At 41.9% G+C, this 23736-nt stretch overlaps 1 protein-coding gene across 1 annotated transcript in view; it reads right to left on the minus strand.

The window, feature by feature from the left end:
- Positions 1-23736, minus strand: part of CPS1 (carbamoyl-phosphate synthase 1) — a gene marked incomplete at both ends in the record, with an annotated part of 94877 nt that overhangs the window by 15657 nt on the left and 55484 nt on the right. Inside the window, 10 exons of the mRNA XM_082312098.1 lie at positions 257-346; positions 1569-1676; positions 2695-2772; positions 6132-6207; positions 8475-8542; positions 9134-9328; positions 15152-15333; positions 18806-18869; positions 19440-19505; positions 21348-21489. Coding sequence (XP_082168224.1) covers positions 257-346; positions 1569-1676; positions 2695-2772; positions 6132-6207; positions 8475-8542; positions 9134-9328; positions 15152-15333; positions 18806-18869; positions 19440-19505; positions 21348-21489 — 1069 coding nt within the window. The remainder of the gene's footprint in view (positions 1-256; positions 347-1568; positions 1677-2694; positions 2773-6131; positions 6208-8474; positions 8543-9133; positions 9329-15151; positions 15334-18805; positions 18870-19439; positions 19506-21347; positions 21490-23736) is intronic.

Raw genomic sequence — 23736 nt, forward strand, 5'->3', positions numbered from 1 at the left:
CAGATGATGCAACCAAACTCACTTCACCCTCAACGGCTGCACTGTGTAGGTAGGGGTGGTTGCTCTCTCTCACACAGACAGGGAGAGCTGTGTGACTAGGAGTGGCACAGGTCAGCCACACATTGTCAGACAAGGAAGGTTAGAAACCCACAGCTGCTACTGCCACAGAGTTTCCATGACAGGGACTGCAGGGGCCATGCGCCTAACTATCCAAGGCAGAGCCCAACTTCCTCCAACAGTCACAAAAAGCTCTTACCAGCACATCATTGCCTCGCACCAAAAACTGAATGTTGAATGGACCAGAGATGGCAAAGGCATTTGCAATCTTTTTTGTAGCAGCTTTAACCTACAAAAATAAAGAAAGTAAAAATGCATGTATATTTTAAAAATAAATAAGTCACACAAAATAGACAGCATCCTGTCAATAAATCACCTCACATGTGGATTCCTTTAAATGTCACATCTCTCTGCCCTAGTGTATTTTCTCTCTATACCCTCATTTTGGTGATAGCATTATCTTTCAGAAGGAAATATTTTTAATTTGCCTGGTAATCTAGAGCCTGAAGCGCCATTTGAGGGCAGAAGTAAAAAACACAGCTTCATGTACGTGTGTGAGAAAGCCAGGGAAAGAGGGAGAAAGAGAGAATAAAAGCCTGTGCTGCCTGTAGCAATTCCTACGCTGCACGCTGGAGCCTTTACACCTTTCTTGGTAAAGTAATGAATAATGATGTTTTGCCATTTGAGATTATCTACTCGGTTTCACAAGTGTCCCAAGAGTCTTTCACCAACATGCCTGTCCCATCACAAATCCATAGGAGGTGTGTTAGCAGAAATACTCTGGAACAAATTGGAAGAAAACACTATGGTCGTCTTTTCTAGGTTTATCAAGAAATCACGTGCCATTTCAGTACAAGCATTTGAATAGCTTTGCTCCAGGAGATAACCATTTTCAGAAACAAGGCCTTGGACATTCTTGTAGAGCTGGAGCACAGACCATTGCATTACAACTCTTGTTAGCTTCCAAGCAAATCCTTTCCAAGATGATATCACAGGGGATGGCACATTTCATTTAGAAAATGCATTTTGACAACTAACTGTATCACTAGATTTATTCTCAAAAGGGGTAAAAGTCAAGTTTGGGTGAGGTTCATTCATCCTGATATCCTTTCCAGAAAAGGCAGGCAGCTAGAAAGTCATACACCTGATCTTATCATTGGGGGAGAAAAGGAAGTGTAAAGTGAACCCTGGCATATATATGGATTAGACACTCCTCTACTGCCATGGTTGCTGGTCCTAAACCAATGAAACAAAAAAATCCAATGGGTCTGAAAACGTGTACATCTACTACTTAAATTAATGGGATACAGTTCAGATGATCCTATGTGTAGTATAGCCACTCACAGGGGGCACAATAACATCCTACATTTGCGCACATCACGCTGGCCATTAAAAAACATTGGTGATTTGATTTCTTCTGAATTCCTCTTCTAAGTTCTCCCAAGCAAAGGGGGAAAGCAGATTCAAACTCTTATTTTCTTTTCTCTTTTCAGTGCTAGTGCAACACCTACCTTCTCCAAGGCTCCCTGGCTAATAGTCTGTGTGGGTAACATGAGGGTGGCATCTCCAGAGTGAACGCCTGCATCCTCCACGTGCTCTGAAATAGCATGTGAGATAACCTGCATACAGTAACGAGAGAGCAGTTAGTCACCTCACCCTCTCTCATGAACTGTCCCATCTCTATGCCCTCTGCTAAATACAGACCAGCACAGCCTCCTGAACAGAGCTGTATCCAAAAGAGGTTACAGACAGGGGAAAAAAAAGGGAATCTCCTTAAATTTTGGGGAGAATAGGCTTGAAGCAGACACAAGGCATATGAACAAGGGGATCATGTTAGCGCCTTTCACACCGTGGTTAAGGAAACTGCAAACATGAAAAAACCTACCATGGCCTAGAGGTCCTAAGGCTTCCTTCCTCTCTCTAACACACATTGACTCAGAAGGTAAAAGCTAATTAGGCTTTAAACCAGCTCTCTAAGTTCTGCTTGCCAAACACAAAAAAGTTGTCATTCCACAACAGAAACAAGTATGGACTAACTTCATTTGTATATGTGTTTTTTCGCTCTTCTATGGTGTTTTAATCATGGAGAAAAGCAAGCTGAGGAAATTCAGGCTTAAGGATTTAAACTGAATGGATTGCACCAATGCGCACTACCTTGATATTGAAAAAGTGATCTTGTTTGCTGCTTAAAAATGAAGATTGAAAACAGAATACTTCTGTCAAAAGAGAAGTTTGTGATTTTTTTGTGAGAACTGTCTTTGATTAGTAATGAAATGCAAGGTGAAGTTGTAATAATAAAACAACGGTGGTAATATCATAACACATGCTGATACAATTCTGATGAAAGTAATTTGTGAAGTCGATGATTTGCAAATCCAGTAAAAATTATATTCTAAAGGATTCATTCACATGGTTAAGCAATGCTTAAAAAAATAACTATTTAGATGTATACAATAAGGTAGGTTGAGGTTTTCAAGCACGATGTTTTTGAACCTAAGATGAATTAATCTTTTCTTGTTTCTCTACTCTTCTCAGCATGAACCCATGGCTGTATAGTAAATCATTCAAACCACACATTTTTGCAAATCTCCAATCCTGAAAAAAAAGTTTAATATTAAAGAAAAGCAAAGTTCTTACTCTTCCTGCCTTGGCTACAGCATCCATTTCCACTTCACGGGCATCTTCAATAAATTTAGTGAGTACCACAGGGTGATCCTGTCATCAAGACAACACAAAGTAAGAAAGTTTTTATTTGAGAGTATTTGGGCACCATCCAAGCGCTCCACTATTCACCACTGGAAAAGCTTTGGAAGCAGAATCCCACAAGACCAATCTATTAATACCCTTATTTCCACAGATGAGTGAACTTTGCAAAGAAATAATGGGGGGGAAAACTTGACATGATTCCCCCAAAGCCACTGGTGCATTAGTTTGAGTCCTCCATAATGTCACCATGACAGGGAAATTTGAGGAAAAACCACAAAGAGCTTTTAGGTGAGACCATGGTAGAAAGAAGCTAGTGGGACATGTGCATGGATACAGTGACCTCTGATCCTGTCTCCCAAAGATGTTCCTTACCTCCAAGATCTTCAGTTCTTCTTTCCTCTGAGCCTCCCAGTCACCTCGCGGGGCATACTGCTTCACAGAGTAATTGATTCTTGGCGTACTTGATGACTTTGTATAGTGGCCGTTTGCTCTTTTAAAAAGTCATATATTTTAGGCAACAGATCCATTCCTTTCTCATTTCTCTGCCTGGTTTCCTAAGTCTCCCAAGGGAGAAGTTGCCACTAATTATAGCTGGCCAGGAACAACCTGTCCTTGACTCTCAATACATTCACTGGTATACACGGTTTTCCTTCCTCTTCTTCCTGCTTATCTCAGGTATGCTAGCCCACACTACTTACTCTTCCCTAATGCCTTCTCCTTCCAGCCACCTGCTCCAACAGACAGTTGAAAATCTAATCCACATTCTTCCAGGCCAGCTTTATGTCTCAACATTTTACCTGTCCCATCCACTATTAACTGTCTGTTATTTATTAGAGAATAAAATGGAATAAATGACAGTCTGTGCATGCTCAAAAGGCTCCTCTTGAAAAAATATAAAGCAACTCCAAAAGTTACAAGACACAATTCCTTACATTTATCAGTGCAAGGGTAAATTCACAGGCAAGGACAATGTCACAGCCTACAATGTTTCATAAATTTAGTGGCTTGTGTCCTGTAACTTTCTGTCTTGCTGCAGTTTTTCACCACAAGATTTTATATGTGCATACAACCTTGTTTACTCCAATCTGTCTCAACTCGCACAAGAAGTTTTGATCATTACTGACAACTTAAAGGCCATAATGACACAACACCATAACAGCAAAGTAGCTAAAACAACAGAACAACACTGATCAGGCACTTTATCTGGAGATGCTCTGTTGGGTGGAGCAGAATTAGGTAAGGCTTTGTAACCAGAAAAAAAAATGAAGTGTGTCCCACAAAGACGCTCATATTCAGTTGTATGCGCACAACTAATATTCTAGCTTCTGTGGAACCACTCACAAGCCATAAAACGTTGATGAGGCTAGAAAAAGCATAGAAGCAAACTCCCTAGTTTAGAAGCAGAATACAGTACTTTTGTTCTAGTTTGCTTTTTGCTAGCTTAGCTTCAACTATACTATGGCTTTTGTCAATATAAAAATACTGGATGAAGAAAGAATTCTTTGCTTAGCCATCTGACTACAGTAGCAAAAATTTAGCATGTATCTCTAGTGCAAGTGTCTGCAGGATCAGGGCCTGAGCACCCAAAGACTCATGGTGTGCAACAGGTCATGTATGCAGCGAGCATCAGTGCCTTGTTTGTGTAGCAGAACTGGACATCATAAGGATCCTATGGGAACATCCACCCTTTCCCCTAGGAATACATCACACGTTGCCAAGACTCTACAACTTCAACTCCCAGCAGGGTGTCTTGTACCAGGAATGAGACCTCTCAGCAATGAAGAAGAACATTGCCCAAGTCAGTCAAGCTGTGACAAGTTAAGCTAAGGTCACTCTCCCGGGCCTCAGCCTCCTTTAGGGCATCCATTGCCATCATAAAGTCATCCAGCAACACAAGTGATCTGTCCCACTGAACATGGCTTAGGGCAGCTGCCTGGTCCGCTTCTGTGAGTGTGTGGGGAAACACAAAGCAGGGTGCTTAAGATGAACTACAGAGAGAAGCTAGATGTTTTGGGAGGCCGAGCATTGCTGAGGATCTGGTTTCTTACAGGTTGACCCTGTAAGTCTTTTGAGAATTGGTTACATAATTCCATCCGATGGAAGTAACAGTGGTACTCTCCCACTTTCAAAAATCCCTTTAAAGTTGTTCAAAGATGATAATAAGTGGTCTGCTTGCCACCACATTAATCTGTCCTTCAGGATATTATTACTTTGCAAGGTATCTCCATTTCATTCTGTCTTTTCTTGCTGTAACGTTAAACTTGCATCATTTGCCTCATACACTTAAAAACCACCTGGTTTTGCTCTTGTTCAAGTTTTAACCATCTAAGAAATCCCCTGAGTAAGCAGTAACGTGTCTGGCTTCCATAGCCAGTTGTGTTTTCAGAGAGTTCCTTTTTGACTTATTTATTATTAACTCCAAGATTCCTTTGACAGTAGTGTTTATGGTGCTACAGTACTGTTCTGAACAGTGATCATTCAAAAAAAAAAAAAAAGGGGGGAAAAAAATCCTCAGAAGAAAACAGACCAACAGGTGAGACCAAACTCAGAGACTGTTGAAAGGTCAGACTTCAAATTCTGTATGTTCTTCATTCAACCTCGATCGTTTAAGTTTCTCTTCCTCCCATATTCTCATCTCTCCAAACATCCCTTGTACAATAACACTGATAGAAGATACAGAAGAAATACAGGCTTTGCGTTGTTTACTATGTTCTGAAGCATTCATGTCTTTTGGAAATTGCTCAGATTTTTCTTTCCTAAATTTCAACATACTAGACCAAATCCTTCCCTTTGCTAGTAAAAAAGACACTTCCAAAAAATTCCCAAATTAGCTTTTGAGAAACATTTAAAACAGAAACCAGAGCTTTCATCTTCTGCGTTACATACTCTGCAAATCAATAATCCCACTGGATTAACAGTAAGCAGGCAGCAGTCCTGCTTCTCTATCAGAGGAAAATGGAATTCAGTACATGATTTGGAGAGTGAAATGTCATAGCAAAATCTTGCAAATGTTCCTGCATTTAAAAGGGTTAAAAAAAAAAAAAAAAAAGAGTCATTGGTGAGATGCCAGCATGAAGTAGGAAGGGTCCCAGCCCACTACTCTACATCTGTTTATATAATTAACTGGTCAGAAATGGATGCCTGGGTACAACAGTGTTGTGGTTTAACAGCTAACTGCCGTCCCCACTCCATCCGGGCATCCCAGTGGTATTAGTAAGGATGCTTGCCCAGGCTCCCATGGTCTGCCCATTAGGGGACAAACTGAGGGTTCAAACTAATATCACTGGCTCTTCCACAAACAAGGAAAGGAAAGAGTGAGGAAGATGCAATACAGAAAGAAAAAGCAGTGGCAGGGCAAAGACTGGTACCTGAGAGACTCTGGCGGCTTCTGCTAAGAACTTCTTCATTTCCTCTTCAGTGAAAACTACGTTCATTGCAGACCCACTGTGAGAATGGCAAAGAAAACAGGTCAGCTTCCCTCATGATTTCAAGGAGATATCAGAGCATTAGACACCAGAGCACAGGGTTGCCAACTACCTCTATATGACAAACTAGCCAAGCAAGCTCCTGACTCAAGCCACTTACTCCGTTCTTGACTGAAAGAAAGGCAGAGCTGGTACCCAGTGAACCTCCGTTATACTTCCCAGAAAAGACAGGTGACCTCCAGAATCATAACAAAGAATCAAATAAAGAACTGTAGTTGTGTAGCCTTAGCACTGCTGCCAAATCCCCTTTCTGACCCAAGCCTTTAAGGCTCCCTCTAAGTTGGAGGAGATGGCTGGTCAGCCTGATAGCCCCACTAAGGACCCAGACTTTCACCACATGTGCAGGTTAGCTGTGAGCTCAGGACAAAACAGATGCTTTGCTCACGTTAGCCCAATTGCTCATTAGTGACAGATGAAGCGAGCAATGCACAGCCCACTGGTGATGGTGCGACAGTGTAAATGCAGATGAAAACAGGCTGTTCTTTGCTGGCCATTTTGTTGGGCCCCTCCCCTAACGTCTCAGACCTTAAGGGAGGGGTAGAGCCAATACAGATACTGTATCTGAAAGCTACTTTGAAATGTAGCTGTCAGTAATATCAGAGAGGGGAATCTGGGAGAGCATGAGTCGAGAGACAGTGATTCAGGTCCATTTTAAAGACAAGAAATTTTTAAAAAAGGTGTTACATTGGGAACTTCCACCACTGACGTTCAGCTTCCCCATTGCTTTGGTGGACAAGCCCACAGAGGCTGTGGGTAAAAGTGGAGGAAAGATCTATCCCACAAAATCAGTCACTTTAGCCTAAGATAGATGCAAGTACCTAGGTGATTATACTTACCGGACTACCTCTTCAGCTGATGTAAATCAATAGAGTTCAATTAAATCCATGGACCTATGTTAGCTGCACTGCTGAGGATGTGAGCTGGTGCACACAGTACATAACTAGTGGGGAAATGCATGTAGTTTTCCAAGGCAACTGGTAAATATTAAAGGCCGTATCTGTTCAAAGGATGAAGAAGTCTAGCTGTGGACCTGCTGCTGTTCTGTAAACAGAGGCCAGACAGTGTGCTGTGCTAGGGCTTTTCACTTTCTATTTCCTCAAGTTTTACATCCTCCAGTTTCATCTTTCTCCCTGAAGTCCCCCAAACTTGTCCAAACACCCTTTAGCAAATACTTACAATGGAAAGGGCCTATACTGAATTTAATATGGATGGAAACAACAGGCTAAAAGAAGTGTTCCCTAAAAATCTGGAGAATTACATCAGGAACAGTTTCTAACTTATCCTCCTGATCTGAGTGCTGGTTTTTAACTTTGTTTCGCAACCCCACTGCAAGCTTCAGAAACTGGATAGAAAAGTCACATTCAGCAGTCTCTTCTAAAGGATATTTCCTTGATGGTTGAAAATACAAGAAATAATTTTCCTTTTCTTCTTTTTAAATAAAAAGGTTTTTTTTCTCCCCTGAAAATGAATACTGTGCCTATTCATTTTGATATGTGTCTCTTTTTCATATGAAAAGGATCCTGTCTCCAATTTATTTTTACTTGTAAACTGCGTCCAGCAAACTGCCTCTCTGTGCCTAGTCATCCAGCTATGAAGAAATGCCTTACAGAGAAGAGTGATCATTCAGAGTGCGTGAGTTTGCTGTGTGTATGCGCTGGTATAACTTCTTCAAAAAGTCTAGCTATTGGAAATGTGTGGCTCTGTACAAAGTCTGTTTAAAGAGAAGCAGCTGCCACAGCATAGGGACATAAAACATGCCTGTAAGCAGAAAAGTTTAGCAAATAAGAAGCTGAATTCAAAAGATGTGGTGTCATTTTCTGAAAACAGATGCCAACCCCAATAAATGGCCTCAGCATGTTCCATTCTGTTTTTCCTGGTGGCAAACAATCTTCTGGCTTAATTGTACAGGTAGTAGTCTCAGGAACCTTAAGGAATATTGCAGATGGTTCATGTTTTTGGCCTTGAGATATGAAAAAGGTAATGCAGCTAAACAGACGTTCTTATGATTATGTTCTACCTTTGATCTGTGCCTGATGGACATAAGGGATCCATTGGCTTCTTTTATTGGTTTGAGCAGTTGTCGCACCCATTAAGATGGGCAGCTTTATGCCGCATGCACCTCGCATAGTGTTTTCCACACGTCCCCTGAAATTACTCTCCCTTGTCTCAAAGAGGCTTGTGTAGTTCATATCCCCAACTTCATGAGCTCTGATGGTTGACCCTTACCTCAGAACGTAGGAGGGCCTCAGCAAACATGGGTAACCCACAGCGCTTGCAAATTCAACTGCATCTCTCTAAAGAAAGGGAGTAAAAACACGCTGTGAACAAGAAAATATTTTAAAGTCACACCAAAATTCAACTCTAACTTTATTTGCACTTTACTAGCCATTAAGATTGGCAGGGAGAAGTAGGGGATTACAGCCTGAGCTGAACATAACACATGACTTCTTGGTTCCTGAGTTGTTATCTTCAGACCTTCCCTGTCCATAGACCTTCACCAGGAAAAAAGAGCAGTGCCGACACATGTCTATTCCTTTGCATTCTCTACCTGCTAGAATAGTTTTCAAGGCCAGCAGGTTAAACTAGAGGAGCCTGACAGTGGTGCTAACTTTTGCTGGGTATATACTCCATGTTGTGTAAAGTTGATTTAAAGACACTTCCCTTCCACTTTGCACCCCACTCCCAGTGATGCTATAGCATCACTTTACAGGGATCAGAAAGTTCTTCAACATCGGCAGTATAAAAAAAGCAAACAAACAAACAAAAAAAACCTGTCAAATGTCTTTGGAATCTTGAAATGTATCAGTAAGTCGGTCCTCCCTGAGCAGATGCTCATAACAACCCCCAGCCACTTCATTGTTTCCCAGATGCACATCCCAACTTACCAGTGTGCTGACTGCCTTCCAGGGAGCCTGAGCCACATGCAGCTCATCCAGAACAGCTGAGAATATGGAGCGATCTTCTGCCCGGTCAATCTGCAAAGGATTTGTGCCAAGGATCTTCACTCCACTCTGGTGCAGTGGCACTGCCAAGTTATTGGGAATCTGCCCGCCTACAGAAATAATGCAACCGCTGCATCCCTGTTGGCAGAGAGAAAGGAGCACAGTCCAAGTCAGCTCAACATTAAGAGCTGTTATAACACGGAATCCAATATTTGGATTACATCACTTTTTAGGCTGCTATGAGCAAAGGCAGATCATAATTGTGCTGATCCAGAGGCACCCAGGCTGCAAAGTCTGATTCAGAGTGTGCAGCCTCTCTAAAACAGCAATATCCTCCTTGATATCACTCAACAGACAGCGGTAACTTGAGGTTGAATTCCCCAGGAAACCAAAGAAATCTGCAGTGTTCACATGTCTTTTGAGATCAAGCCAAGGTTTTAACTTCTGCTAGAACCAGACTGTTACCTTGTTTTCATGTCATGTTTAGGTGCTTCTGCTTTCCCAGTGAGGATAAGCACTGAGCTGACACATGCCTCCCTTGCTTTGCAGAGGAAGGGTGCTGCGCTATCAAAACCTCATGGCCCACAACAAAACTCAAAACTCTGCTCGGTGGGGTCAGGTCTCCCTCCCATGTTCTCCTACACATGTGAACATGGGGACCACCACTTCAACTGAGCCCGCTCCCACCTCCCTGCTGCAACCTTTGGACACAGTAGCATGAAAAAACAAAATGTTTTAGGTCCCCTTTCTTTCTCAGTCCAGCTCTTCCAAGAAAACAGCCTCTCCCATGCTCACGATCAGATATTTCCAGAGTAGCAGACATTCACGCAAACTCTTTTTTTCTACAGAGTTGCAAGACAGTAACCCCCAGCAGAGAGACAACGGGAAACAACTGGAATTTTTTGTTGTTGTTATTTGCTAAGCAAACATCCTTTCCTAGCTTCAGATGCCAGCCTTTAAGGAGCACTCACTGCTGAACCTTTGCTGGCCTGTACAAAGCAAAGCAGAGTCTAACTCAACAGAGCCCAATCCATCAGACAGCCTGTGGTGGTGAACTACTCTGGATACACCTAGCCCGTTATTTTAACTCATCCTCATTATTCCTGACTAGCTCCTCTTTTCTGGTAGCGCATTTGATAGTAACACGTATTTCAGCCAAACTGTCGTATATGCTCATTTCTACACCAGTTATTTGCAAGTGCTTCAATTCCAGAAGCAGATGAGGCAGGACAGGTGGCACAGCATCCTCCAGCCACAGGGGCAAATTTCATGTTCATCACTGGGCGACCACAACATTTTAAGTGAGGAAATAATAAATGACAAATAACAAGAGACGGGTGAGCTCACTTGCAAACACATATCCTTCTTCAGGTGCAAATATGGGCATTTTTTTTTACATAGAACCCTCAATGCTTTCAAGTACAATCGAGTCTGGTGTGAAAATTTTCAATAGTAAAAAAAGGCCTTAGAGTACCTGCAACAATTATGAGGATATGAATTACGTTTAGATTGTGTAATAATTGAGGGTAATTAAATAACGGGCACTTTACTTCCAAATTAAAGCTGGTGAAACTTTGCCCAAAGGAGAATCAGGCCCACAGTACAGCTGTAGTGAAGGGCTCTTTTGAACCAAACGTGTTTTACCCACCTCTAACAAATGAGAAACATAAATCAAGTGATCCACGGTTTGGCTCTATCTTTTAGAGTATCAATGTTCTTTTAATTAACAAGTGTGTTTTTCCTGAAGAAGGTTAGCCCCACTGGCCTTCCTGGAAGAGGAACTTCTTAATGAGGGATTTAAAGGGATTTAGAGTGGCAGATCTGTAAGCTGAGAGCAGGATGGACTAGAAGTGACTGAGAAAAAACAGATGATAAATGCCAGTACAAACCTGGCTCAACTTTAATGTAGTTGATTTCCTACCATAATAAAAAGTCACTAAAAAAGTCTGGCATTTAAGCAGCACTTATTATCCCAAGGTCTACAAGATTATTATTTGCTGCTAATATACAGTGCTGGAGACATAATTTTTTTTCCTTTCCACCATGCAGTCACTCATGGGATGACATGCTGCTGCTGGCCAACAGCAACTGTCTGAAAGACCTTAGGACAGGGAGTGAAAAATGCCTGATTAGTAGAGGGTGGAGCAAGGACAGAGACTGTTTTGTGCCCACATGAGGTTGTCTCATGTCATCAGAGCTCACCATCTCCAACTCAGAAGAAAAATCTGTTCCTTACTGCTTCCAGACCCATCCAAAATACAGTACTTATCTCTAGTCCCCGGACCCCTTATCATCCCACATGGACAAGAACCAGAGAGTGAATAAAGCAAACCCCGTCTTGCAGCTTGGAATGGTTCCTGTTTGATAACAAGTCAACCTAGCTTTGCTGCCAAGGTCAACCAACATCTTAATCTATCCTCAATATATTTGAAATGCGCATGTCCCAGCTAAGAGCTTCTCTTCAGCTGCCACTTATTTCTTCCTTTAAAACAATTCTAGTCACTGAGCCTCTAAAATCCAAATACTGCCCCCATCAAAGCTGGGATGGCGTTAGGGACTCCAGCCCCAAGAAGACAGAGGAGATGGCTTATTCAAGCAAAGAATCATATACTCATTTTTCCTCAAAAAGAACCATAAATTAAGACTCAGCTTCTGCTTACTTCTTCCTTTAGCCTGTTATATCCCAAAGCATGCTTTCACCCAAAGAGCAGCCCACCGCTAGCCTGTTCCGTAGGGAACAGGACTGCTCCACTGAGAAACGTGGGCAGACAGAAATGGACTCCACTGCATATCCGTTTGTCATCAGCCCTTTTTTAATTATAAAGAAAATTAATAACATCCTTGCCATTAGATCTCTTTAAAATATATGCTATACATAATCTAGTTAAAGAAGCCTAGAGAGAATTATTTTCCCCTTTATAACAAAAATCACTCTTTTTATTACTACCTTGCTTTTATGTCATTAGTAATAGAGTTGGGTTTTCTTTTTCCTTGAGTTTGAAAACAAATTAGACCATTAAAATTGTACCTAAGAGCCTCCTTTGGTTTTATGAATTGTTTCAGAATGATCCTAGAAACTGAAAAAGAATCAGAAGAGGCCCTCAAGCAGATAGATATTAAAATAAAAAGGGAACATCTCTGGAAACAAAAAGCCAATAAATCTGAGAGAAGGAATTTTTTTGTTTTGTTTTAAATTATTGTCCTCACAGACTACCACCTAACTTTGCACATTCACAGTAAATTAAACTTCCCTCCAAAGCACGGCTCTGTTGCGCAGAGCTCAGTCTCCGGTGAGTCAGAGCCGCTGTGAATGTTGACTGGAGATGGAGAGGTAAAAGGGAACACAAGGGAAAGAAAGAGAAGGGACAGCTGAGTACATCCCTGGGATAGGACAATGTGAAGCTGTGAGCAGCTCTTGGTAGGCAGATTCTAGGCCTCTCTGTCTCGGTAACCTCACTCCTCAATGCAGCCTAATTTGTCTAATCAGAAAAACTGGGAAAAGTCAGTGCACCTGTTTAGCTGAGCTTAATAGTCCAAGGTTTGCTGCTAATCCTAACAATGTTTAGGGAGTTGATATATCATCTCTACTGAGGGCAAAGGGTTGTGTCCATTTTTTGCTGATGGTTTTTACCTACAGTTTGCCGATGATCCAGGACTTTTCAGAGTATTTGCCACTGTTCATTGTCCACTAGAACACCAGAGGAGGCTAACGAGCAGGAGAGTTTAAAAGATCATGCCACTATTCATGCTTTGTATATGAAGCTGGGAGAGATGATTATCTGCAGGATTGGTGAGGGATCTCAGAATTAGATTCTGAATTTTTAACTTCATCGTTTCCTTAGGGACTGACTTCCAACTGCATTTGCCTGAGGAAGTATTCTGTTAATGGAATATTAGCATTTGGCTCACTCATTTTTAAAAAAAATGACACATAACAAATAATATATTTTAGACTACACTCTGCTGGAGGTCTGGAATCTGTCCCCAGGTCTGCCTATGCCCTTTTGCATGAGGCTGTGCAGTCTCTTTACTCTTCAGAGGCTCAGTTTCCCTATTTGCAAATTAGGCATAATGATACCATTCCCTTTTGTCACTAGTTATTCATCTCAAGACTTATTAGACAGCACAACCCTAACTTTGGATGTTTAGGCTCAGACCCTGATGGCTTTAACGCCTCCAGAGCAAACATCAGATTGGTTGTTTTCATACCCATACTCTGCAAAGTCCCAACATCTCTCTTCTCCCCCTTTTTATTCCCACTACCTCAGCTCCTGCTGCCTCCTCCCTGCCCTCTCTCCTCTCACGATCACTTTTTGGTTTACTTCACAAGCAGGACAGGCAAAAAACATGCCCAGAAGCAAGAGCACAGTCCAGCTGATGAGCATGGCTGGCTGAGCTGGGGAAATTGCCAAGAGTGTGCTTCCCCTTCAGCTGTGGGTACCACAGGATGCTGTTATTAGACCTTGAGATCTGCAACGCCTCCCATCAAACTCACCAAGCCCTGCTGTGACAAGCAGGATAATGCAAGTTTCAATATATATGCATTATTCTTTTCACATATTTTTCTTACCCAACTTGCTAATTACTAGCACTACGTATTTAAATGAGTAGTTGCTCCCTCATCACCTATCTCTACCTTCTTTTTGATCCTGCAGTAATTAGATGCTGTGTTTCATCAGTGTTATTTGTCTGACAAACTGTCACACCAGTTTCCTCCACGCCCCAAGTTCAGAAGTTCAGTTTTGCTTAAGTAAACAAGAGTTCAATATTTATAGAGCTGAGCCTCATGGATAATCCTAAAGCATTCAAAAATCAGCCTTTAAGACTCCAGAGAGCCACCAGAGTCTTTTGGCCTGTCCTAAATCTATGCTTTCCAATAATAGTCTCTGGTTCTTATGAAAATTTAAAGAGGAGGTAAAACAACATGTAAAAATAGGAAAATATGAAAATGCAATTGAAAAATGGTCCTAAACAGTATTTTGCAAATGGTTTAAGAACAGAGCCTAGAGACTGGGACTTGAGTTCTGATGTGCTCTTTCTTGGTTCCAAATTTGGGAACGGTCAAAATGTAGCCAGGTTATAAAACCATTTTGGAAACTTGCACCCATTCACAAAGGAGATGAGCCCAAATTGTCACATACTGGGAAAAAAGAGCCAAGAAAAATCCTAAGTTTAACATGACTTGGGTTCTGCAAAGTTTCTGAATTTCAGAATTCACACTGAGTTTCAAGGGAGATTAAGTTCCTGTAAGCGTCTTTGAAAGCCTCAGACACAAATCCAAGCTGAGTGTGTTACCAGTTAGAAATCAACATTTTCCATATTGGGACCAACTGTTTACGTTACATATCCTTCCATTACAAAATCTGTCTGGGACTCCTCTCCATCTCTTAGTATCAGCACTTCTGAGCACTTGAAAACTCCTGACAGACAAGTGCAATATCTGGATCAGGAGCCGGAACATGTTTTGGTTTGATGGCAATTCCAGTGCCCCTTCCTGACCTGCCTGCTGGACCACATCCACCACGTTGCCACTATATTGTAAAGCCAAGACTGCAAGTTCTTGAGCACATTAGCGTTATGCACATAACTTGTTCTGCTGCTTCAGGGGGAGTACTTGTGCTTAAAGTCAAGGATATGCTTAAGTGCTAAAGCTCAGCACTGCAAGGGCAAAACAATTTGTGCAATAAATGACTGTGTAGCAAATTAAATCTGCTTGTAAATATTGCACAATATGGCATCTTGCAAAATAATTTAATATTTATTTGGCATTCATTATTGAGCAGTCTGCTAGGAACATCAACGATGTGTAAAATGCAACATCGGGATCCAAACCAAACAGCTTTTGCTAGCAAGCTCTCCCCCTTCACCCCCAGCCGCTCTGCCAAAGCAAACTAGTGACATGAATTTTGAAAAGTTTGGTCTGCTTCATGGCTTTTTGTTGCTGCTTCTGCTTTTCTTTACCTCATATTGGTAGATGTCTAGGATCCTTTCCAATGACAGCTCCTCAAAGTACAGTCTGTCACACTCGTCAAAATCTGTGCTCACCGTCTCCGGGTTGCAATTCACTACAACGGTCTTGTTGCCAAGCTGACGCAGCGTGCGGATACTGGAGACAGCACACCAATCAAACTCCACGCTGCTGCCTGCCAGGAGACAGAAAAGTGGGCAAGGAAAGGAAGGATGCAGAGAAGAAAACATAAACAAACGTTCTCAGCACTCAAGCTTAAAAAGAAAAAGAAGAAAAAACAACATCATTGCCTCCTGTCAGCTCAGAGCAAGAAATCTAATTGTTCTCCCATGGAAACTAATCATCCACAAACGTGAGCCTCCAAGCACAACAGGCAAGTTGGCTCAGCTGCTCAGGAGTGACAGGCCTCTAACACATCTGTCATCCTGCACGCATAAACACTCATGTCTGCTCTTGCTGCCCAGCCAGCTACTACTGCCTCCCAACCAACACACTTTGAGATGAACTTAAGAGGCAGAAGCTTAGAGGTGACCAAACTGAGTGCCCATTATTATGAGACAGCTCTGTTTACTCGAGGAAACACGAAGCATTTGTACAGATATGGTTTAAAAACCAGAAGATTGAAGTGGTTTTTACCTTCCAGAAGAGCAGAGTGTGGCTAACCTAACAACAGAAAAATTACAATTCAGTGGGTTCAATCTTCCTGTGCACTGACTCTAGATACGAAAAATCAATAGAACAACACTTTTAGAGCCACTCTGTGATCCTTTTATCTTGGTTTAAAGGCCAGAGTGACTAGGCAACACTGTGGGGCAAGTACATCCTACTGTCTTGAGTAAGTACTGTGGCCACCTCTAAAGGAAAGAGGGAATCGCCTGGTGCTCAGGTGAGCACCAGGACTTCGTGCTTGGCCTTGGGCAAGCTGCAGGACTTGGCACTTGGGCAACGCTGCAGGCTTCAGGCAATGCTGGTGTCCAAACTTGTGCTAACAGCTACTGTCCCATAAATTTCTAAGCTCAAACATCTAAGAGGAGTACCATAAACAGAGAATGATGCGCATTAAAAAACATCATTAAATGGTTACGCTTACAGTCTACAAGAAAACCTTGGCCTCATCATGATGTGTTCACGGTCATTACATGATCGTTAACCACTGATATCATTATTTTTATATATAATTGTGTGACACGATATATTGGAAATTCACATTGTGCTTAATTGCTGCCTCCTAGTCACAAACAGATGGCTGTCACAGGTCACTGACAGGCACACTATTTATTTCCCTGCTTCTGTCAAACAGGAACCTCAAAACATGCCTAGGTCTCAGCTAAAACCCCACAGAAAAGAGAGGGAAATCAAATCTGAAACTGGATGTTTCCCAGAAGGGTCACCAGATGCTCGTTCACTTTTTGTATTCCACTTCCATTATGCAGGTATTCTTATACACATAAGAAACCTCAAATTTGAGACACAATGGTCATCTAGAGTCCCCATCTGACTGCTTTAGATACTACCTGGGAAAACAGGTGAACACTTGAAAGTATACTGCAGCCACATCCAGTAATGGTCATGTCCAAACAGTCAGAAAAGGGAATATAGCAAATAATTGGTAACACTAGTAATGGCTTTTGTAACATAACCAGCCACTGCTCCACAGAAGATAATTACTACATCAATACAGGCATGTTTTTGAACTCACTTTCAGGTTTCAATCACATTATACCTACGTGCACACCATAAAATTTACAGAGCACTCTGCTGGTCCACATGCTTGGTGGAAGAGCTTATTAATACTGCTTTCAGGGCTGACTTTCACACAAACAAAACCCCCTCCCAGGACAGGAGATACCCTCCTGGCAGCAAGAGAAGAGCAAGCATTGCCTTGAATATCTGAGCAATACCCCCATGGAGCACAGGTCACACGCTGCAGCTCAGGCTCTCAGTGAGCCAGAGGCCTTTACGTGTGAATGAAAAGGTACATCAAAGTATGCTCTGAAGTTCAAGAGTGTGCAACTGTACCAATTCACATCATGTTTCTATTTGGCATATTAGTTAATAAGAAAGAACAAGAAAATTCAGTTTGGGTAATTTTCTTTTTAAATGCAGAATATAGCATGACTTATTAAATGACTTTACACTTCACCCAAATAATTTTATTTCTTTGCAAAATTGTCAACATTGTCAAGATTTGACTGTAATATATTTCAAAATATTTTCAAACAAAAGTAGCTTTGGTTTTTTTTTAAGCTAAAAGTCAGTTTTCACCAAGGGAAGAATAACCTTGGTTAAAAAAAAAAAAAAAAAGAAAAAAGGTAACTTCACATGTTTAACTTCCATCCAAATCATTTAGCCGTTTCTGACCTGTTCCTGTTTTGTAAATGTACATCCACAGGAACACTAAGTTGATCCCACTGAATTATGATTACAATTCTGAAGGCATAGGGGAAAAGCATGCTGCTTACTTGCCTTCAAAGGATAACAAAAGAAAATAAAAATAAATCAACTTGGCTATTGGACCTAGAAAAACGTCTTTTTGAGGTGCAAGTAATGGTTTCCTTTAGCAGCCTTTACTTAGTTGCAGTTTCTTCCAAAGATTGCCCTGATCTAATCAAAGCTAAAGAACAGGTAAGACCAAGCTCAGACCATATGGCTAACCTAAACAATTAGGAGTTTCAGGTGAACGATGCAAGATGTATTCACATATATTCGATCAAATTACTAAACAACACTGCCATCCTTTTTATATTCATTTTTTGTAACCATCCTACACAGCATGTTGACTGGCAGAAGCGTTCACAAAAAATAAGCATAATCATGGAGCGTTCCTCCAGATTTCACTCATCTCAACATTCATACTGGAAACTGAGTTCAAAAAGACACATCCTACAAACAGCAACAGGAGTGTAGCACGTGATCTGCTCATCCAAGCAAAACAAATGGATGCAGTTCTGAATTTCAGCTTTCAAAAACCATCACTGCTACTTGTGAGATGCAGAGCAAAAATATTTCTGAATAACAAGCAATTTTTTTCTTGTCAATAATTGCAAGCTATTTGGAAGGATCCATGAAAAGAAAAAGTGAAAGTCATCACATACAGAATTAAGCAGTCTATCTACCCAATACTCATAGCCATGAGGAAACTCTTATGCCGCATAATCATTTGAGTGGGCTGAAAAAACAGCATACAGAGAACTGCTTATACAAAAGTAGCTGAAGATTTCGCAATATTTTCATAGTCACCTATACTTACAGTAGTAAAATGATTAGTATATAAGAACATAGTCATGAGCTGGCAGTAAACATATAAGATAGGTGTCGCAGCAACAAACTTCTATACAAGGTATTGGGTTCTCAAGGCCTTAACATGTGAAAAAGTAAGGTTAAAAAAACCTGCGGAAATCACAACTAAATGACATGCTCTTCAGTTTCAAGTGAAAAGTAATAAAATACTCCTGTTTTTTCCAGGGCATGAAATGAAGTCTCCAAGCAAGTGTAAAAGGCAAACCTTGTGTTAGGAATTGATGTCCTGTGCACTGTGCTCTGGAGGGTTTTGTCACCACATGAGAAGAGGAACAAATGAACCACAAGAATATCCAAAGAAGGCTCGAGGGTGCAAGGAGAATAGAGAAGTTGTAAGAAAGATTTACCTATGTGATACGGTCCACAGCCCAACACCATCACTCCACAGTCATCAAATTTTACATCATGTTCCTGAGAAGGGAAGGAGAAGTCATTAGGATCTGTACTCCACAGCACCTAACTCCATGCTTTTCAGAATAAACAGTTTCTGGTGCTCAGCCCGTATCCAACTGTCTGATCCTTCAGGGCTCAAGTCAGATCTCGTTTACTGCAGTGTAAATCAAGTGCAACTCTCCTGGAATTAGTGGAATTAGTGGTGCTGCACCCAAACCAAAGGAGATGCAGCACCTCTGATTTGGCTATTCAAGCAGCCCAAGGAGTTTCACATAAAAATGAATGCTAGGATGAGATAAGTGAAACATGAGTTCTGCATTCACAGCACCTGACCTATGCACGGAGGATGCAAGTACAGGTGATATAGGACAGGATCGTAACAACATAGGGACATTAACGCTAAATGCACTGGATCAGTATTTGAGCAAGAGAAAGTTCCAGGCCTGCTGTAAGGGGATTATATGTAACGCCATCCAAAATAATTGCTACAGAGACTGAGACATCTGCAAGATCTCCAGAAATAACACAGCATAGGGGAAAGAGATCAAACTAGACAGCAATGAGACTGTTGTTTCCGAGTGTGCCTACCTGCCCATTGTACGTGATGTAGAGGTAATTAGTTACTGCTGGGTATTCTGCTGCCAGTGTGTCGATCTGTACAGAGAAGAGGAGGGATTGTGACTTGGACAGTGCAAGATCCATCTTACATGCAGGTATTTTGAGGGTTTTCTTTTCCCTCTTTCCTTTCCCACTCCTATATCTGTCCTATTATTTTCCCATCAAGTCTTTCCTCAAAAGGAGGTGATCTGAACTGCCATATGCTGGCAAAACAGCATATGCCTGGCGTTCCCCCCCAGACCTTACAGTTCAATCAACAGAAGAGTCTACCATCTCTTTCTAAACTGCAGTTTTAGCTCTGCACCTCTTTGATAAAACACCTTCACACTCCAGGAACTTTCCTCATCCATCCCTTCTTGCTGAGGCCCTCATTCTCTAGTTAGTTTGGCAGCATTAATTACACAGATCTCCGTTCCTCCAGGTCTCCCATCCTCTTTAGCTGCACCGTCTGGGATCTTCACACTATGCTCTTGACCTCATCTTACTCTCACATTGAATACAAACATACACACAGTACCACTCTGAGATCATCCCAAGTAGCAGCCAGCAGTGCAAGTACTACGTATTCATGTTACAATATAACTCATGCTTTGATAATTACATGGTACACAAAGCAAGAGTGATTTTCAACCACCCCTTATATGTAGTTTTCAACAATTTCTTATGTAATTAGTCACCAGAGAGCCAAGAAGAATAATTTGCCTACTAGGCTGTTCAAAAATTATTTGTGTCAACTACTTATTGCATGTTATACATGGTAACTAGTCCATCTAGATCACCAGCAGTTGCTGAAGTTCCCTGAATAAACAGCTGAAACATTTCTACACAGAATACTGAACAGGGAACAATATTGAAGCAGTCCTGACATGAATTTTTACATGATATACCATTTAAAAAAATCTATCCAATCTTCGAGTATTTTCAGGAATACCCACTGGCTGTCCAAATCCTTGTGAATAATGAAGAATGTGACCTTACGCCATTAGCACTATGTAAGCGTCTGCTGCTCATTACTGTTGCTAATACTGCAACTTGTACTTCATGGCTCAAGAAGAAACATACGCTTTGAAGCCACAAATGCAGGCGTACGTAGAATGACCTTATTAAGGGTACCTTGGCACAGAAATCAATCCAGCACTGCAGTGCCATATGCAGCTGAAAGAATACAGCACAAGACCAGGCACGTTTCTGTGGTCCAGGTGAGGACATAGAAGGAAAACAGCAGCTGGGGAACAGAAGGAGATTTGGCACCTGGAATCAGGCCTGAGGATACAGATGGGCACTTTCAGAAACATTCAGTAGTTTGGGTTGGGTTTTTTTTTCCCTTTAAGGACAAAAAAACAGCTGGTGGCAGTTTAATACCAACATACCTTAAATGCAGCAGCAGAACACCTAGCAAAGCACTCATGACACTGCCATGAATACTAGATGAGCTCATTACACTCCTGCTATCACAGTGAATAGCAAATGAACCCATAACAATAGGACACTTCAAATAAAGTATTACCCTGTAAAAAGTTACTACCAAGAGAAATGACATATTACATTTTTCACGGTCACATCATGGTGGGCCAGCATTCTCAGCCTTTTCCTGAAGCCAGATAGCTGTGTTTCCCCCTCAGCCACACAGAATATGAACAAGAATATTCTGAGTGTCTCTTTGGGGATGTTCATGTCATTACATTGATGCCTGCAGTGCAGAAGTAACAGCTACGTGGGTGAAATTTGTTCTCTAATGTCAATGTCAAAACTTCCATGGATGTTAACAGAGCCAGGGGTTCCACTTTGTTTACCTTAGCTGTTTCTAAAGACATAGAGGTCTCCTGCTCCTTGTACTCTTGGAAGCCCCCACCATGAACAGCGATGTTTCTCACATACCTGTTTCACCCAGGGCATTATATTCTTCCTCAGTCTCAGCTGACGGCACTGGACTGCAGTCAGCCTCAGGCATTTCCCAATCTGTTTGTCTGAGAACCCGATCTGTTTGGCTCTCCTCAGTGTCTCTTCTGGAACTGTTTCACTGGGATTAAATAAGAAAAACACCTCTGCATGAGGCTTTACAGGAATACTTAGAAGATACATGAGTGCTTGTGTCTTCCATACTGCATAGAGTTGCTATAGGATCATGCACATAAAGGCAAGAAAAGGAAGAAGACCCAGCTAAGCTATGCAATCCTCATACATAAAAGATCTTTTTCGCACTGGATGCCCCCCACAAACACCTATAAGATAAAGTCTATGAGCAAGACTACTGATGCTAGGAAGTGAATCACTTTCTTTCCTTACATTTTTGAGACAGGAATGAGTGACTCATGACGAGGTCCATCATCTCCCACACAGCATTCTCTACCAGGCTAGTACAAGGTCACCGTATCCACAATAACTGTATGGTCATTTGCCATTACAGCCTCCACAGAGGACCCACAGTGATTCCTTTCTTGGATTCAGTATCCCCCACATCTCCATGGCCACACTTTAACTCAATCTCTCCCTTACATTCACCCTCCCAGTCTAAATTTTAAAATACAGGCCTCACCAGACTGGGCTGGATCAATAATTATCTATGTACTCATATCTCCCGCCTCTCATTGCAGCCGCCTGCTCCACACAAAGGCATGAAATTCCTGAAGCTCTGGGACGAGCTGCTCAGAGGCATAACTGTCCCCCAACTCTGCCACGCTCGGGGGACAACTTGCCTCAAAACACTACAACTTGTCCCAAACAAGGCCTTCTTTCTGTTACTGAGGATGCTCTACCTACTTTCAGAAATGGCCAGTCTTTTCAAAAAGCATCTGACCTCAGAGATACATAGTAGAAACGACCTTCAGAGGCTCACATGCAAAGTAGGTTTTTCCTTCTGACAGTCTCAAGTATCCATTTTCCATATAATTGGTGCTGCTTCTTACATTATGAAAAAAAGGGAGAGGGGGATAGACAGGGTAAAGTAGGGGCACCTTTTTTGATTTCATATTTGCAGTCAGGGTCTCTCAATACTTCCATATGTTCTCATTCTCCTGGTTTTGCTTTTTAGGAGTCCTAGTGTTTGCTGTTTATTTTAAATCCGTTGCTTTCCCTGGCCATCTCTGCAGTTTCTTGCCCATTTTGCTTTTGATTTTTTCATCTTCTCCATTCCCCCTTTATTCCCACCACTTTTTTCTCTCCCACACTATCTTTGTTCCACTTTGTTTTGACTCCACCTATAGCCCTGATAGTTTCTGCCTGTGTCTGTTTCTAAGCTACCTTTTCTAAGCTTAGCTTTTGCAAAAACATAAAAAAGCCTATGTATTTTTATCAGCACTTTTGCTTTTCATCTTTATTGCCAAGAGCATCCTTGCCTGCCCAATAAATCAATATTTTATGAGCAAGCAAGCTCTGAATCAGGAAAAAGGAAATGATTAACAAACAAGCAATTTTCCTAAATCAGAGCTTTTGAATAATGTCCTTTGCTTGATGGTATTTTTAAATAAATAGCATTATGTTATTTGAGTGAGAGGAGAGGGGTAAGGCCACTTTATTGGAACGTGTCAGGAAGCTGAAGCATGAGAGAGAGTCATTGGATTGGGTTTTCCACTCTGGCTTAGGCACAGAGCAGCTCTGCTGCCCTCGGTGAAGTCAGGCTAGCGTAAAACAGGTGAGAGTCACAGAAGTGTCGAACCAGCTGTTCCGACAGCAAAACTGGGGACCAGAAACTTTTGGGTTCACATCCCTGGGTAGGGGTTTTTTCTCTATGAATTCCCCAGTGCCATCTCTCCTTCCCCTGCAATATGAGCACAGAGTGCTCCACCTGCCTACAAGAGCATAGCAGACGGCTGGTGAGTATCTGCAGAAAGGAAACGCTCACTGTAGCTGCTGTCTTCTGCCCTTTGTCCCAGCCTGCCACTAATGACCAGCCTGCTCTGCCCTCAGGGGACTCCAGGCAGGAGTACCACCTACGCCCTTGATCTTCTCCACAACCCTCCACCATATCACCCTTCTTACTCCAGCAGATCCTGCTCTTTGCTAGTGTCAGAAGGAAACAGTCCTGCCTAATCCAGCAGGCTGTGCTTCCCAGGTTTTGGATTTAGTTCTGGGTGCAGAAAGACTTCCCAAAATAAGACCCACTTTGCAGCACCACAGTAGGTTTCCATGCACTAACTCCTCCACTGCAAAAATCTCTGCTTCTCCTCAGCCCTTTCTGCTTTCTGATCTCAGCTCAGAGGCAGGACTTCTTGCATGAACTGTGAATGCCGGAACTGAAGGCATGGACGGGTGTTTTACAGGAGGAAAC

This window comes from Platalea leucorodia (genome assembly GCF_965183815.1).
Source record: "Platalea leucorodia genome assembly, chromosome: 5".
In the NCBI taxonomy this organism is placed as follows: domain Eukaryota; kingdom Metazoa; phylum Chordata; class Aves; order Pelecaniformes; family Threskiornithidae; genus Platalea; species Platalea leucorodia.